The sequence below is a fragment of the Labrus bergylta genome, chromosome 13 (assembly GCF_963930695.1).
Source record: "Labrus bergylta chromosome 13, fLabBer1.1, whole genome shotgun sequence".
NCBI lineage: Eukaryota > Metazoa > Chordata > Actinopteri > Labriformes > Labridae > Labrus > Labrus bergylta.
Genome location: NC_089207.1, coordinates 2,879,972 through 2,894,107, shown reverse-complemented (window position 1 = coordinate 2,894,107; position 14,136 = coordinate 2,879,972). Strand labels below are relative to the sequence as shown.

General features: G+C 36.3%; 1 protein-coding gene across 1 annotated transcript; it reads left to right on the top strand.

Annotated features, from left to right (window-relative positions):
* The first annotated feature begins 5,080 nt into the window (after positions 1-5,080).
* LOC109995114 (cell surface A33 antigen) lies at positions 5,081-13,883 on the top strand. The gene is made up of 7 exons (XM_020648720.3): positions 5,081-5,242; positions 6,051-6,217; positions 8,472-8,685; positions 8,810-8,974; positions 9,106-9,222; positions 11,401-11,524; positions 12,133-13,883. The coding sequence occupies exons 1-7, from the start codon at positions 5,191-5,193 to the stop codon at positions 12,749-12,751; spliced, it is 1,458 nt and encodes a 485-aa protein (XP_020504376.1). The 5' UTR covers positions 5,081-5,190; the 3' UTR covers positions 12,752-13,883.
* The last annotated feature ends 253 nt before the right edge of the window (positions 13,884-14,136 follow it).

The window sequence follows — 14,136 nt, the reverse complement described above, 5'->3', positions numbered from 1 at the left end:
TTGATCACTGGTATATGTTGAGTTAACTTGGTATATGAGTGTCTGCTGACGCTTTTAAAAAAGGGCCCTAAAAACCTTTTTAACATTCTGCTTCTGCGTTTAGTTTCGTTAGTTGCTTAGTTGATTAAATTTGTTTTTATTTCTATTTTATTTTTCTTCCTGTAGCACTTTGAGATTTTCTTTTGCAAAAATGTAAAGTGTGTTACAAATTAAATGTATTATTATTATTATTATTATTATTATAAATTTGAGACATAATTGACTGTAATCGTTTGTATTCTACAATTTGGCCCCCTGGCAGTGTGAATTAAATGAATGTGGCCCCTCGCTGTGACCAAAGTTGCCCCGTCCCTGCTCTAAAGTCACCGTGTTCAGGCATATAGAAATAATACAAACTGTTAACTAGTTTCTTTATGGACTAAATCTTTCTTTTTCCATCTCCCATCTGCACAGCTGTCCCAAGAGTCAGCCTCTAGTTGGACACTTTAATGATCACCTCAATTACTTAAATCACACCTTTAATTTAATGTTTGCACTGCCTGGTATTTAATGTCTGCTTTTTTAAACATTACTGTACATATATAAACAACACAACTTTAGAAGGTCAACACTTTTTTATTTTTTTATATTCAGGTCTAATTACAGATTTTTTCCTCAACTGTTTATAGGTTCTTGTTTAAATGTCACATCTATTATTGTATAAGTCTATTTTTAATTGCACAGTTTAAGTTTGATTCATCTAGGGGGATTCTTTAAATCTTTTTCTCAGGTTAATATAAATGTATGGGAGGGGGGAGCGTCGGTTTTGTGGTTAATTTGTAACAAATGTTTCATGTCCGTCTTTGTAAGCTGCTACTGGATGCTTTGAATTTCCCTCGGGATCAATAAAGTATCTACCTATCTGTCTGTCTGTCTGTCTGTCTGTCTGTCTGTCTGTCTGTGTGTCTGTCTGTCTGTCTGTCTGTCTGTCTGTCTGTCTGTCTGTCTGTCTGTCTGTCTGTCTGTCTGTCTGTCTGTCTATCTATCTGTCTGTCTGTCTGTCTGTCTGTCTGTCTGTCTATCTATCTGTATTCTTTCAGTCACCACAACTGTCTATTTATTTATTATTATTATCATTCATTTACTGAACAGTAATTTCTCTGGCCGCTTTTTGCATTTTTCTCTTTCATATCACCACAAATATATTTCTGTTGTTGTTGTTGTTTTTGTAAACGCTGCTGTTTAGGATTGCTGCTCACAAAGTTTAGTTGTGTCCCTGTATACATTAATGATAATAAAGATTCTATCTATCTATCTATCTGTGTTTGTTATGAACGAGGGTTTGTTTTTATAATCATCTAGCTTTTCTTAAAAACTTACTCTTAGAATTTGGACATGGAGGCGTGGACACCCAGCATGTGTTTTGAGACAAAAACAACAACAACAATAACAAATGTCGAATTAAACTAACATTTGATTTACCAAGTCCCCAAAGCTTTTAGACTGTTAGAACCCAATCATTAGGATGCCTCAAAACCCCTGTGGTAAATAAAACAATAAGTAGGCTACCCATCATCTACGGTAAGCACTATGACTCAGACCCTTTCAGACCGGAATAACAAAAGTATGAGTAAGCTAATTGTAACCAAAAATAATGCAGCATCACCCAAGATGTTTAATATCTGACCATTATTGTGGGGGGGAGTCAAGACTTGGCTCAATGACACACGGGAAAGTTTTGTGTGTTTTCGTCATTTGTGAATCATAGTGTAGCCTATATAGTATAGAATAGAATAGAATAGAATAGAATAGAATAGAATAGAATTACTTTATTGATCCCAGTCTGTGAAATTGTGGCGTTACAGCAGAAGGTTATCCAAACACACAATATGAGCAAAAAACACAATATTTGCAAATTTAAACACAATATAATATTAAATACAAAGTAAATAAGCACTAAAAATATCAAAACTAAGAATGGGAATATATACAACCAGGATTTAACTTAGCATTACTAGTCTTAAATATGTATGTATAATATATAAGATTAAATGTAAATGTGCAAGAACAGAGTTGTAAATGGACAGTACATATGAAGCTGTGCAATCAGTGATACATGAGTTAAAGTGCAGGAGTGTAGACATGTTATCAGCAGAGCCTAAGTAAGTTGTAGCCTATATTGGGCTTTGATATCAAGTATGTTTGATGTTTTTTTCATCTCTGGTGCCTTTACTGTATTTATTTATCACATCATTATTTCTGAGATAATGCTCGGCCATTGCTGCTTGTCCATTCTCCAGAAACCTTTGTTTATTTCCCTTTGTATGCATCCTCAAGTTAAATGAAAAAGGGAGAGAGAAATTGTAAATTGACCTTTCTGTGACAGAGACAATAAAGTCTACTTCTCTAATATGTTGGGATGGGAAGTGGGAACACATTTCCTTATGTCTTCACCACTTCCTGAAATGTGCACATTGATCTCCCCGTTGATGACATAGAACAAAACCACTTTACACACATGTGGTCAAAGAATTGAATTTGTAATTGTCTATCGTTGCAGAGTTATTGTGTAAAACTGATCATTCTATAAATGGAATGATATACAGAATTAAATGCCGTATAGCGCGAGTCAAATTACAAAAAAAAAGTCAAATTCTGCACTTTTAATTCGAGGTTTCATACCTGCCTTTGAATGGTGTGAAGAAACGTTTAATGAAACTATAAGGATTGTTCAGGCGATTACACCAACATTAAACTGTGTTTATAATTTAGTTTCAATTCTTCAATTAACTCAGAAAACGCTTTTATCCAAAGCAACGTCAGAGAGTTACAGTAAGTACAACACAAGCAAGGATCTAGAAAGGAGGTTTTAAACTATACGTGTAGTGTACTAAAGGCCCCTCAGGTATATCTTGTCCCCTTAAGGGGCCACAACTCCTCACCATGGGACAAATCTTCAAACCCCGATCAAATCAACCGGCTTGAAAAATGCAGCTAATAGACTGTGTACAATATAATAATGTCACAGTTAAAAGTTAGCCATGAGAGGACATTTTATGCTTTAAGCTGAATATTGTACTGTTAGTACTTCTTGACTTTGTCTTAATGAGGGCTTCAACTTGTAATTGTTCAGTAAATGATGTTACCTGTTTGCTTGGATGGAGACTTTTTTTCTTCCATCACTATTTTAAATTAACAAAATAATCAGTGCTGCAGAGACATTTTGTGTTTGAATTCTTAGTTTACTGAATGTGTAATATTAATAATAATAATAATAATAATAACTTTATTTCTATAGCACCTTTTAAAAACACAGGTTTACAAAGTGCTTTGACAAACAGCAAAAACAAGAACAAACTAAACCAAACACAGAAGAACATAAACAACAACAAGAACATAACAAATGTAAAATACTCAAAATAATTAAATACAATTCAACAGAAAAGAACCCAAAGTGCACGATACCCAACAGACATATAGAACCCGACCATCACAAGAACCATCATAAGAACCATCACAAGAACCATCATAAGAACCATCACAAGAACCATCACTAGAACCATCACAAGAACCATCACAAGAACCATCACTAGAACCATCACAAGAACCATCACTAGAACCATCACAAGAACCATCATAAGAACCATCACAAGAACCATCATAAGAACCATCACAAGAACCATCACTAGAACCATCACAAGAACCATCATAAGAACCATCACAAGAACCATCACTAGAACCATCACAAGAACCATCACAAGAACCATCATAAGAACCATCACAAGAACCATCACTAGAACCATCACAAGAACCATCACAAGAACCATCATAAGAACCATCATAAGAACCATCATAAGAGTCTGTAAAAGTATGTTTTAAGAAGGGATTTAAAAGAATTGAGGGAATCTGCGAGTCTTATCTCCTCAGGGAGGTCGCAGTGTCTCCCTTATCCCATCAATTCTACAAAGGGTTAAACCATAAAGCATTCAGCCTGTCATAAGGATAAACATGAAGCCTATTTATTGTGTATATAACAGGTTGAATAGTTCACCACAGCTTCTTTGTTGGGCCTAGGAAATCTGCAACCTCGTGCCACCAAAGCCAGTGAAAGAATGCACTGTCTTAGTGAAGTCACATCTCTAAGAATCAAGTCAATGTCTTATAAAAAGAAAACCCTCATTAAGGTTTCAGCTCATTCCTCCTCCCTTCATGTTGCAGCCCAGAGCACTGCAAGAACAATCAGGATCACATAATCTGCTACAATCACACTTATTGTTATGTTGTTGCTTATTTACAGTCACATGGCACACATACTAATTTACTAATTTACTAATGATCCCTGCACTCGAGTTCACTTCATTTGTCTGTCTACTCGCCGTTATATTGAATAGTTTCTGCTGATAACATGTCTACACTCCTTCACTTTAACTTATGTCAATACTGTTCATTTACAACTCTGTTTTTACACATTTACATTTAATCTTTCATATTTCATAGGCGTAGTATAGAAGTAATGCTAAGTTAAATCCTGGTTGTATATATTCACATTCTTAGTTTTGATATTTTTAGTGCTTATTTACTTTGTATTTAATATTATATTGTGTTTAAATTAGCTAATTATTGTGTTTTTTGCTCATATTGTGTGTTTGGATAACCTGCTGCTGTAACACCACAATTTCCCAGTTTGGGATCAATAAAGTAATTCTATTCTATTCTATTCTATTCTATTCTATTCTATTCTATACAGTGTGGCGTCATTGTTAGTGCATTACTGCCGCCTACAGGTCAAGCTGAGTACAACACCAGAGATGGATTCCCAGTATGACTGTCAGAGAAGTTAAACGACCCATTGTGCTGTCTGCTGAAATATTTACATAACTATGACATCTATCTATGAATCTATATGTCCAATATGTAACAGTTTACTGTTTGTTCTGTCTTCTGTTTTTTTTATTTATAAATCCCTTTCTGTTGAACACCCTCCTCTTTATGACATTTATTTATTACAGGTAAAAGGAAAATAAGCCAATGATTGGCCCTCTGTTGTGACATGTGACCTCCAATGGTTGAGTTATTACCAGGAAGAGTCAACTTCCCCGTATAACTGAGAATTCACCCTGAAGGTTAAGGCGGGCTGTCGCTCTCAGACTCTGAACATCAATTACAAACTTCTGGATTTAAAAAAATAAAAATAAAAATCACACTTCAGCAATGATGACAAAAATGCAGCACAGATGGCGACTGTTATTTCTGATTCTTGAAGGTAGGAGTTATGTTTGTATTCTTTTCCTTTCTCTATGAACCACTGCCACACCTTTACACAGGTGCGGCCTCCCCGGGCCCCCTGTTGTCTCAAGGGGGGAGGGGGGGGGGGCACTTTGAGCCAAATTTTTTTCGAATAAAGTTGGTTTGACTAGGTTTGAGTCTTTGCCGCAATCAAGACATACAATGTAGGTTGTTTTGCATATTTTGTAGAGCAGAGAGCCCCCCCACTCCACTTGCAAAGGGGGTTCTCAACTTTGGCAGCAAACAGCACCAGCTGGGGTCCTGTGGCCTGTTTGTAATGTCATTGATTCCACCCCTTAGCACCCCCTTTGCTGGGCCCCTCGCTGCTGTCTGGAGTCGTCTTGTCTGATTTCTGTTTACCTTGCAGTTTTTCGTCACATTGAAAGTGTAAAAAACAAAATAAAAAACTGTAATATTTACAGTTTATGATGAAAACTTGATTGATAAGTTGTTTCATCACAGGCTTAGAGTCTTTTGTTTGTGGCTGCAGGTGTTGTAGACCACTGAGCCATTCACAGACTGACATACCCTGCTCTTATAACACCTGTGTTAATCATTAATCCAGCTTCTTGCCAACTAACCGGAAGACTGATTGTGTTAAAATTTAAAAGAGAAACGCAGGAAAAGTAAATCGTTCAAACACATATAAGCTTGACTTGTAAAAGTATATTGTGTTGTTTGATTACACATTTTTGTTTGGGTGGGAAAAAAGAACAAACATTAGATTAATAACCTTTAAGAAAAAGAGTGGTTATATGTCTGACATGCGTTTCCCTTTATTTCAGCTCTTTCCTGCTGCAGTGCTATGCAGGTTTCCATTCAAGAGAAAGAATATGAAGTTGCAAGAGATGGAGAGATAATTTTGACATGTTCATTCAACCCCGCCAGACCAATAACCAATGCATTAGTCCTGACGTGGGAAGCTTCCCCGGATGAACCCGGGAAACCAATGGTGAGAGGTTAATGCAGCTCAAACTGAGTCATGGTTGACATCTTTTTAAGAATGCATGTGGTAAAGGGGGGGGGGGGGGGGGGGTGAGGGGGGCCATTACTGATATATCATTCATATGTTTTAGTTTCCTTTGCAGCTTTTGTAAATTAATCTAAAAAAAAAAGTTTAAACTTAATTAATTATCATTTCTTATGTCTGTTGAAAGTCCATTAATATGGGGATACTAATTCTTTGAGATATGTTGAATTCTTCTCAGAAAATGTAACACAACTAAGTTGCTTAAGTTACCTCAACAAATAGTTAACCGTACCTTTAGGTAGAAAACCACCAAAAACCTTTTGGTGCATCTATTTTGAAAACAGTTAGTTTTCATATCTGGTTTCAAAGTTTTGAGAATGTACTTTAATTTTTAATTTGAGTGTTTTTTCTAAATTAAAATGGAAAATAATTCACTGCAACAAATACAAATAAAAGTTTAAGGAGATGTTCCCGCGCTCACTGAATGTAATGCATATAAAGCTTCAAACTAGAAGCTCCTCCCTGCTGCAGGTATAACGCTCTGTGACCTTTGTTCAGTCTGGTTTACAGTTGGCCTCTTTCCTTAACCGCTGCATAGCAGAAGAAAATGAAACTGAATGAGTTTTACAATCTAAAATAAGGTTATAGGTCTGCAACTATAGGGGACAGATTATTAATATGAAAGTCATTTAGAGTTACCCTTTTTTTATTCTAATAATGTTTTTTAGGATGATTCACTAAGATCATCAAAGAATAGATGTTCTCCATATTTGGGAGCTAACTAACATTTCTCACACAGGAAGTTAAACAGTAAAGCAGGATTTGCTAGCTTGTTGAACTCATGAACAGTTGGAAAACAAGGAGAGGTGGAGCCAAGTGCAGAACAAACTAAAAGCATTTAATAATCAAAAGAGGCCAAAGGCAAACAAAAACTTACTTCCAAGAGTTAAAAAAAAAAAAAAACACAGGGTTCAAAAATAAGGAGCCACACATGAGCCCGACCAAAACCTGACATATACCAACAAACAACATCCAACAATGAACTGACCCAGATAGGAAGAAACATTGAGACTAAATAGACATGGGGTAATCAAACACAGGTGAGACTAACGACACAGGTGAAGACAATGAGGGCAATCAACACTGGAGGGAAACACACAGAGGAAGGATTAAACACAAGAAACACTGAGGACAACTACAAAATAAATACATGAAACACTGAAGACACTGTAGATCAAAAACATCTAAACTGTGAAAAACTAAACTAAACAGAACAAATCATGAATCATTAAAAATGACAATAGGCCTAGGTTTATTTGCTGTGTATGTGCTATGTTTTATTACGAATTATTTGCGGCATTAGCATTACTGTTGTAGCTAATTGGAGCTAACTGGCTAAATTTGGGGGGCGGTTGTAAACTTTGCTGCACTGGTGGAGGTGATGTGCTAAAAGATGGGAGTACACAAACACCATCACCTTCATGATGTAAGATTTAATCAAATATAAATGAATTGTAGTTATTAGGTAAACTAATTTAGCATTGTTAAAAGTTAACTTTGAATGGCATCTCCAATTATTTTTCAAACATCTTGTTTATTTATCTTTCAAAATGTTGTGATCATTAAACACTATCCTTATTCAAGTATTAACACTCAGTTTTCGAACTGTTTGTAGTGGCAACTTAACTCGAACAAAAACCCTCTTGCCACTTCTTGCAGGATTAGAAGTTTCTGACTCGTAGGCTACTTTCCAAAAGACACATTTTTAAGTAATCCAAAGATGAAAGGAGGCAGATTTAAAGTGACAAAAACAGACGATTTATTCCTAAAAAAAAAAAAAGAATTGCAGGTTACAAAAGTAACTTTGTTTTTATTCACTTGTACCCACATGGCTATTTACGCCAATTATCTGCGCTTTACGACAGAGGGAACACTTTGCAGCAGCACTTATAACCACACAGACCTTCTATAAACACACAATGTTTCAATACATGATAAATATAAAAAATGTAAATTAATTATAAAATTCAAAAGCAAAAACTCTATTAATTATAAACATATAAATACAAAATTATACTAATGGGCAAATTATATTTTTATATCCTGTTGTCCTGTATGGCTCTAACACTGTTATTAAAGTTAGAAATGTCATGGAGATATGTGTTATGGTATTAATAATCATTATGATAGACATACATTTATTATGTTGAGCACATGTCTTATCTTTATTCTTCAGAAAGCGGTGGCGACCTACTTCATAAACAATCCAATTGACATATCGCCTGCCTATGAAGACCGGGCCTTCGTGGAGGTTGACGTTAACAATAAAGTGAGCACACTACGCTTAACAAAGGTAACCACGAAGGACAGCCGTGATTTCCAATGCAGCGTCAAGGTCCCCAATGATGATGAGGGAGTAACAGCTGCCACCACTTCCCTTTTGGTCCTGGGTGAGACATTACCACTGACACATTTTTAATTCTATTTTTTTTAATTGTGAATTCTATATATGGTACATGTAAGTAAAATCCATTCTGTATGTCATTAAAGTGCAATTTATCTGCTTTGTTCCAGTGCGTCCCTCTCCACCAATCTGCAAGATTGAGGGAACAGCAGAGTACTTTCATGACATCAGCCTCACTTGCATTTCTGAGGAAGGATCCCCACCACCGTCCTATAAATGGATGAGCTACACTGTTGAAAACGTTTCCAGACCCTTTCCACCTAAGTCAACAGAGAGTAAGCATCTCAACCACATGTGTAACCTGAAAGCACACATTTTTTCCATTATCAGTGTTGATAAAGTATCACAACATGTCTCATTATCTCAGATGCATTTACCCTATTTTTTGTGTGTGATTATGTTGCAGAGGATGGAACTCTATTTCTATTCAATATCTCACAAGAAACCTCTGGGTTCTACATGTGCTCATCAACAAATCGAATTGGAACTGCCAAATGTGAACTTACTTTAGCTGTGATGCCCGGTGAGAGTTTTGAATTACTTACTTGTTCATCTATGTGTGGTAATCCCACAGTGAGTAATAAGTTCTGCAGTTATGCAGCAGACTCTTTAAAAAAAAAACCTTGATCAACTCAAAGGACACAAAATTAACAAATATAGCAAGACACAGATATAATACATTCTTTTTAGTTTGTGGACACAACAAAAGCTTAGAGGGGAGTGAATATTGGACTTACCTTTATATGATGGCTAGAAACACACTTCTGGTGTTGCCCTATCTCTGCTTGATGTGTGAATAGGGAAACATCTGTTTGTGCAGCAACTGTCCACACTCTAAGAAATTGCTGGAAATTTACATTTCAACAGTATGATCCTGTTATGTTTAAATACAGGACATTACTGTATTATAGCGGTTTACAACAATATTTTACTGTATTATTGCTTGAAGGAAACAAAACGGTAATTTACCGTAATTTTTGCAATGCATTTTGGGAAAAAGAAGTTGAGACCACATGATTGAAAGGACAGTGGACAGGTTGTTTATTCAGTTATGAAACTATAACAGAATTTCTTTCACTTCTCGGTTTAAAACTACCAAAACTCTTTTATGCACATTGTATACATTGGAAATTGCCTTGCTTGAGATTGTTTTGCCTATTTAACCTTCATGTTCTTAAACTGTATGTTCTTATAAATTCTTATAAAATAACAGCTTTTTGCTGTATTTACAAAAACGGTAGAAAACTGTAAATTTCAGCAACAGCAATATACCGTTAATTTTACAGTAACTTCCTGGCAACCCTACTGCCAGTTGTTTACCGTTTTTAACAGGGGAATTTCTAAGAGTGATAGCTTAGTGATGTAACTAGGCTAATCAGCTAAATAACATATATTTTTTTTATTTTCAAAAGAATCAAAGTAGTTTGAACAGAGCTGTACAGATATGCTTTAAAGAGTTTGGTGTGTGGTGTTTTTTTTATCTTGTTAGCTTTTTTCAAAACCCAAATAAAAAAGCTAACTTATACTGCGATTCAATAGCTGGCTAACTAGCTTATCACGTCAGTCATGATGCTAACAGCACAACTTTAAACGCAAACAACATTTCAGTCTTCTACAATTTGTATTTAAAAATAAGGTTAGAACTACAACATTTATAATAAAAAATAAATAATAAACAAAGTCTTATTAACTGGGTAAAAGACTCTTTCTTTCGCAAAGCAATCTCTGTCCTTGTTTAGGAATCAGGCAAGCAAAACCCACACTAGCTTTTCATCCGACCAGGAGTTGGTTTGTCCTGGTTTTAAATGTTGTGTAGTTAATAGCAATAAAACTAAGAGATTAAATATATATGAACAATGATGCATAATATCCTAACCATCACTTAAAATCGCTAATCCAAATAAATTCTCAGGGGCGAAACGTCCAAGCAAAGAACTTGCTCCTGGAGCTAATAATAGCCTAGCTGGCTAGTTAAAAATAAAACGTGAATATTTTTTTATTTCAGCCTGCAAAAAGAAGGGTTGTGGGACCTGCTTCAGAAGTCTTCTCTTGTTAACCTCTTTGTGGAATCAAGGATCCTTTATTCAAGAAATAAACAAACATTTGAGCCTTTGTTCGTATTGAAAGATAATTCTACAATTCTACAATTCATTTAGCAGATGCTTTTATCCAAAGCGACGTACATCAGAGAGTAAGAACAACACAAGCAAGGATCTAGAAAAAAGGGAACAATGTCAGTAAGAGCAAACGATCAGCTTTGAGTCTGATTGGACACACAGGTGCTGACAGGAAGTGACCAGAGGCAAAGCACAACATTGAGGGCAGTTCTTGAGAGCTCTAATCAGTATAGAAACCATCTTATAAGTCGTCGTTATCAAACAAAAACCATCGTCATTACCATCATCATCATCAATAATATGGAGACCATCATCATTAAGTTAGTAGGTATTCATGAAAGAGCTGGGTCTTTAGCTTTTTCTTAAAGGTGCAGAGGGACTCTGCAGATCAAAACATGGATATGCTGCTTCCATCTATATCACTCCTACTACTTACCTGCAGCAGTCTGTAGAACGTTCTGTAACCATGACGATCTGCCACGTCACTCAGGTTCACAGGAACTTCCAAAGGTCCACATAAGACACACAGTATCAAAAGTTCTAAATGGCTAATGTAGCTGTTAAAAAATATTTTCCCTTTACAGGCGGCATGAAAATTGGATCCACTGCAGCTATAATTGGAGGAGTAATCGCAGGTCTTCTGGTCCTGGCGATTGTTGTTTTCTGTTGCTGCCGGAGAAAGGGCAAAAATGAAGAGCAGGATGAAGGGTATGTATGATATGTCCTGTAGGTTTCTGTGGTGGAATTTCTGTAGTTCTCTAATGTAGTTCTCTGTTCTCTAATGTCAGTCAGACCTGACAGAGTTCAGCTGTTATTAGAACACCAAGGACAGCTTAGAGAGTGTCAACTGTTTTTCCTGATATCTGTAAGGATGTTTGGTAGACTTATTGTCTGCTCCAGTGTAACTGACGTCACAGTTTAGTCTAGGTGGATCAATGTGACCCTGATAATGGTAATGTCTTCTAGGATATATGCGATGCCTTTCGAAAACTTCGGCAGATGTGATTGAGCAAGACACGAGTACAGAAGTGTGATGTTGAATCATGTCTCCTCATGAGTATTCTTCTTGTGTATAAACTTTCATCAACGTAAGCCATCTGAGTCAACTGAGTCTTATTGTATGGAGTCAAGTCTTAGTAATTTCCTCAACAGTTTCTGCTATAATTTTCAAAATTGAATTTTGTGTTGTGATTTTTGTATTCAAGTTGTCTATTGGTAGTAACAGCACATCTTTCAATCAGCCACCAATACTCACAAATGTCCTTCTTGTGTGTGTTTGTGTGTGTTTGTTGTTTTGCCATCGACCATTGTCTTAGTTCCCCTGGTGACGTGGCATATTATGACAAAGATGCTGCTGAAGCTGAGGAGTACTTGGATGACAAGTCCAACACCAAGCCAAAGCAGAAGTACAAGGATGAAGACAAAGATGTTGTTCCTCAAAGCAACAACAGCGTAGGGTTAGCTGTAGCTAAGTCTGAGGACGATCAGCACAGTAATCACAGTGGTCGAGGAAGAAGCAACGGCAAGGGCAGTGATTTTGACTCCAGACGTTACCAGGAAGACCAGCGCGATCAATATCGTGGCAGTCGAGATCGCCTTGACGATCAACGTGATAATTACAGAGGAAGTCGGGATCGCCTTGACGAGCCGCGTGATCATTACAGAGGAAGTCGGGATCGCCTTGAAGAACCACGTGATACTTACAGAGGAAGTCGGGATCGCCTTGACGATCAACGTGATACTTACAGAGGAAGTCGGGATCGCCTTGACGATCAACGTGATACTTACAGAGGAAGTCGGGATCGCCTTGACGATCCACGTGATCATTACCGAGGCAGTCGTGACCGCCTTGATGATAACCGCCATGACCGCCATGCTGGCAGTCGTGATCACATCGCTTACATTGATGATGGAGATAGAAATGAGTACAGATAATTCTTGTTACTGAATGTTTTTTTTTAAAGGCTTTATATGTGATTTTTCACACTTAAATGTAGAAATCAAGTATATCCTCTGAAAATAACTCTGTGAGTCATGACTGTCTACAATGGGTGTAACACCCGAGTCCCACTGTCTGTGATGTTTTCAGAGTTTTCAGAGTCCTATCTTCACTTTGTTTACATCGCCAGGACGGCCGGCTGACTCCTCCCCTCATGTATAAAAGTTGTTTAATTGAGGGACTAGAGAAAAGAAGAATAACATACTGTACTCACTGCTTAACTGTGTTTCTAGATCACGCTCATTTCAGGTCAATTTACATGCAGTGTGAAGATACCAGCATAATAAAGATCACTAGCATTAGCATGCTAACACAACAATGCAGCGCGAGTTGTTTTGGTTTCATGCTGGTGCTCAAGGGCGACATCTGCTGGATCAAACAAATCGCATATAAAGCCTTTAATGCATTTAAAATAATTCCCCCTTCTCTGTCACTTTTTATAACCAAAAATTCTCTTAGTTTAAAAAAATTAAAAAATAAATGAAAGATAAGAATAAATTTGGGGGGGGAGAGCTTTCTTTTAAGTAAGCCAGTCAATGCAATAATTAAATACTCTGATGTAAAGTGCAGAGAATGTTATTTCTAATACGTTTGTTGGTCTTTTTAATGAAGACTTAGCCTGAGCCAAACATGCAATCTGTTCACTTAACATCATCAGTAATTTAACCTTTGATGCAAATTATCTTCTGCTGTCATTTTGGCATCGTTGTGAAACAATTTGGGAGGCAAAAACAGCATCTACTTTTGTCACTCCCTCATGATTTTTTAAAAACTTTTTCTTTACTTTAACTTTCTTTTTTATCTGTACTTTGTTTAGAAAAAGTAAATGCCTCGGCTCTACCACAGCTGCATAGAATAACATCTATTTCAATACATTCACGCGAGTGGAAAAAGTTTGTTTAGGTTATTTCACTTTTGTTTTTTTAAGTGCCTGATGATGATTTTTAAAAAGTCTTTGCAGCTTTTTTGTTCATGTTATGTGACTAATGAATCATCTTGCATGTTAGATCTGATTTTTTTTACAAAGCAAATCAAATCAAGTTTAATAAATAAAACTGGTAAAATATTTATAGACTTTCTCTTTACTTAAGTTTCTGCTTTTCATGCCACTTTCTGTTTGTACATCAACATTACAGAGGGAAATATCGTATATGTTGAAGTTATGCAAGCAAATAAAATGCCCTTTTCTCCAATTTAACATAGACTATAGGACATTTTGCTGCATAACCTTTAAGTATTTAAAAACTTTTATATTGTTACTTTAATGCTTACTGATTAGAGGTTTGCACTACACAAGCAGTGTGAAAGTATACTTTGGGTT

What these genes read in the sequence shown, in the direction of transcription:
- LOC109995114 (XM_020648720.3), top strand. Translation starts at nt 5,191, where the DNA reads ATGATGACAAAAATGCAGCACAGATGGCGACTGTTATTTCTGATTCTT. An exon ending in TCCACCTAAGTCAACAGAGA is followed by an intron (nt 8,975 to 9,105) that starts GTAAGCATCTCA and finishes ATTATGTTGCAG; the next exon opens with AGGATGGAACTCTATTTCTA. An exon ending in AATGAAGAGCAGGATGAAGG is followed by an intron (nt 11,525 to 12,132) that starts GTATGTATGATA and finishes CCATTGTCTTAG; the next exon opens with TTCCCCTGGTGACGTGGCAT.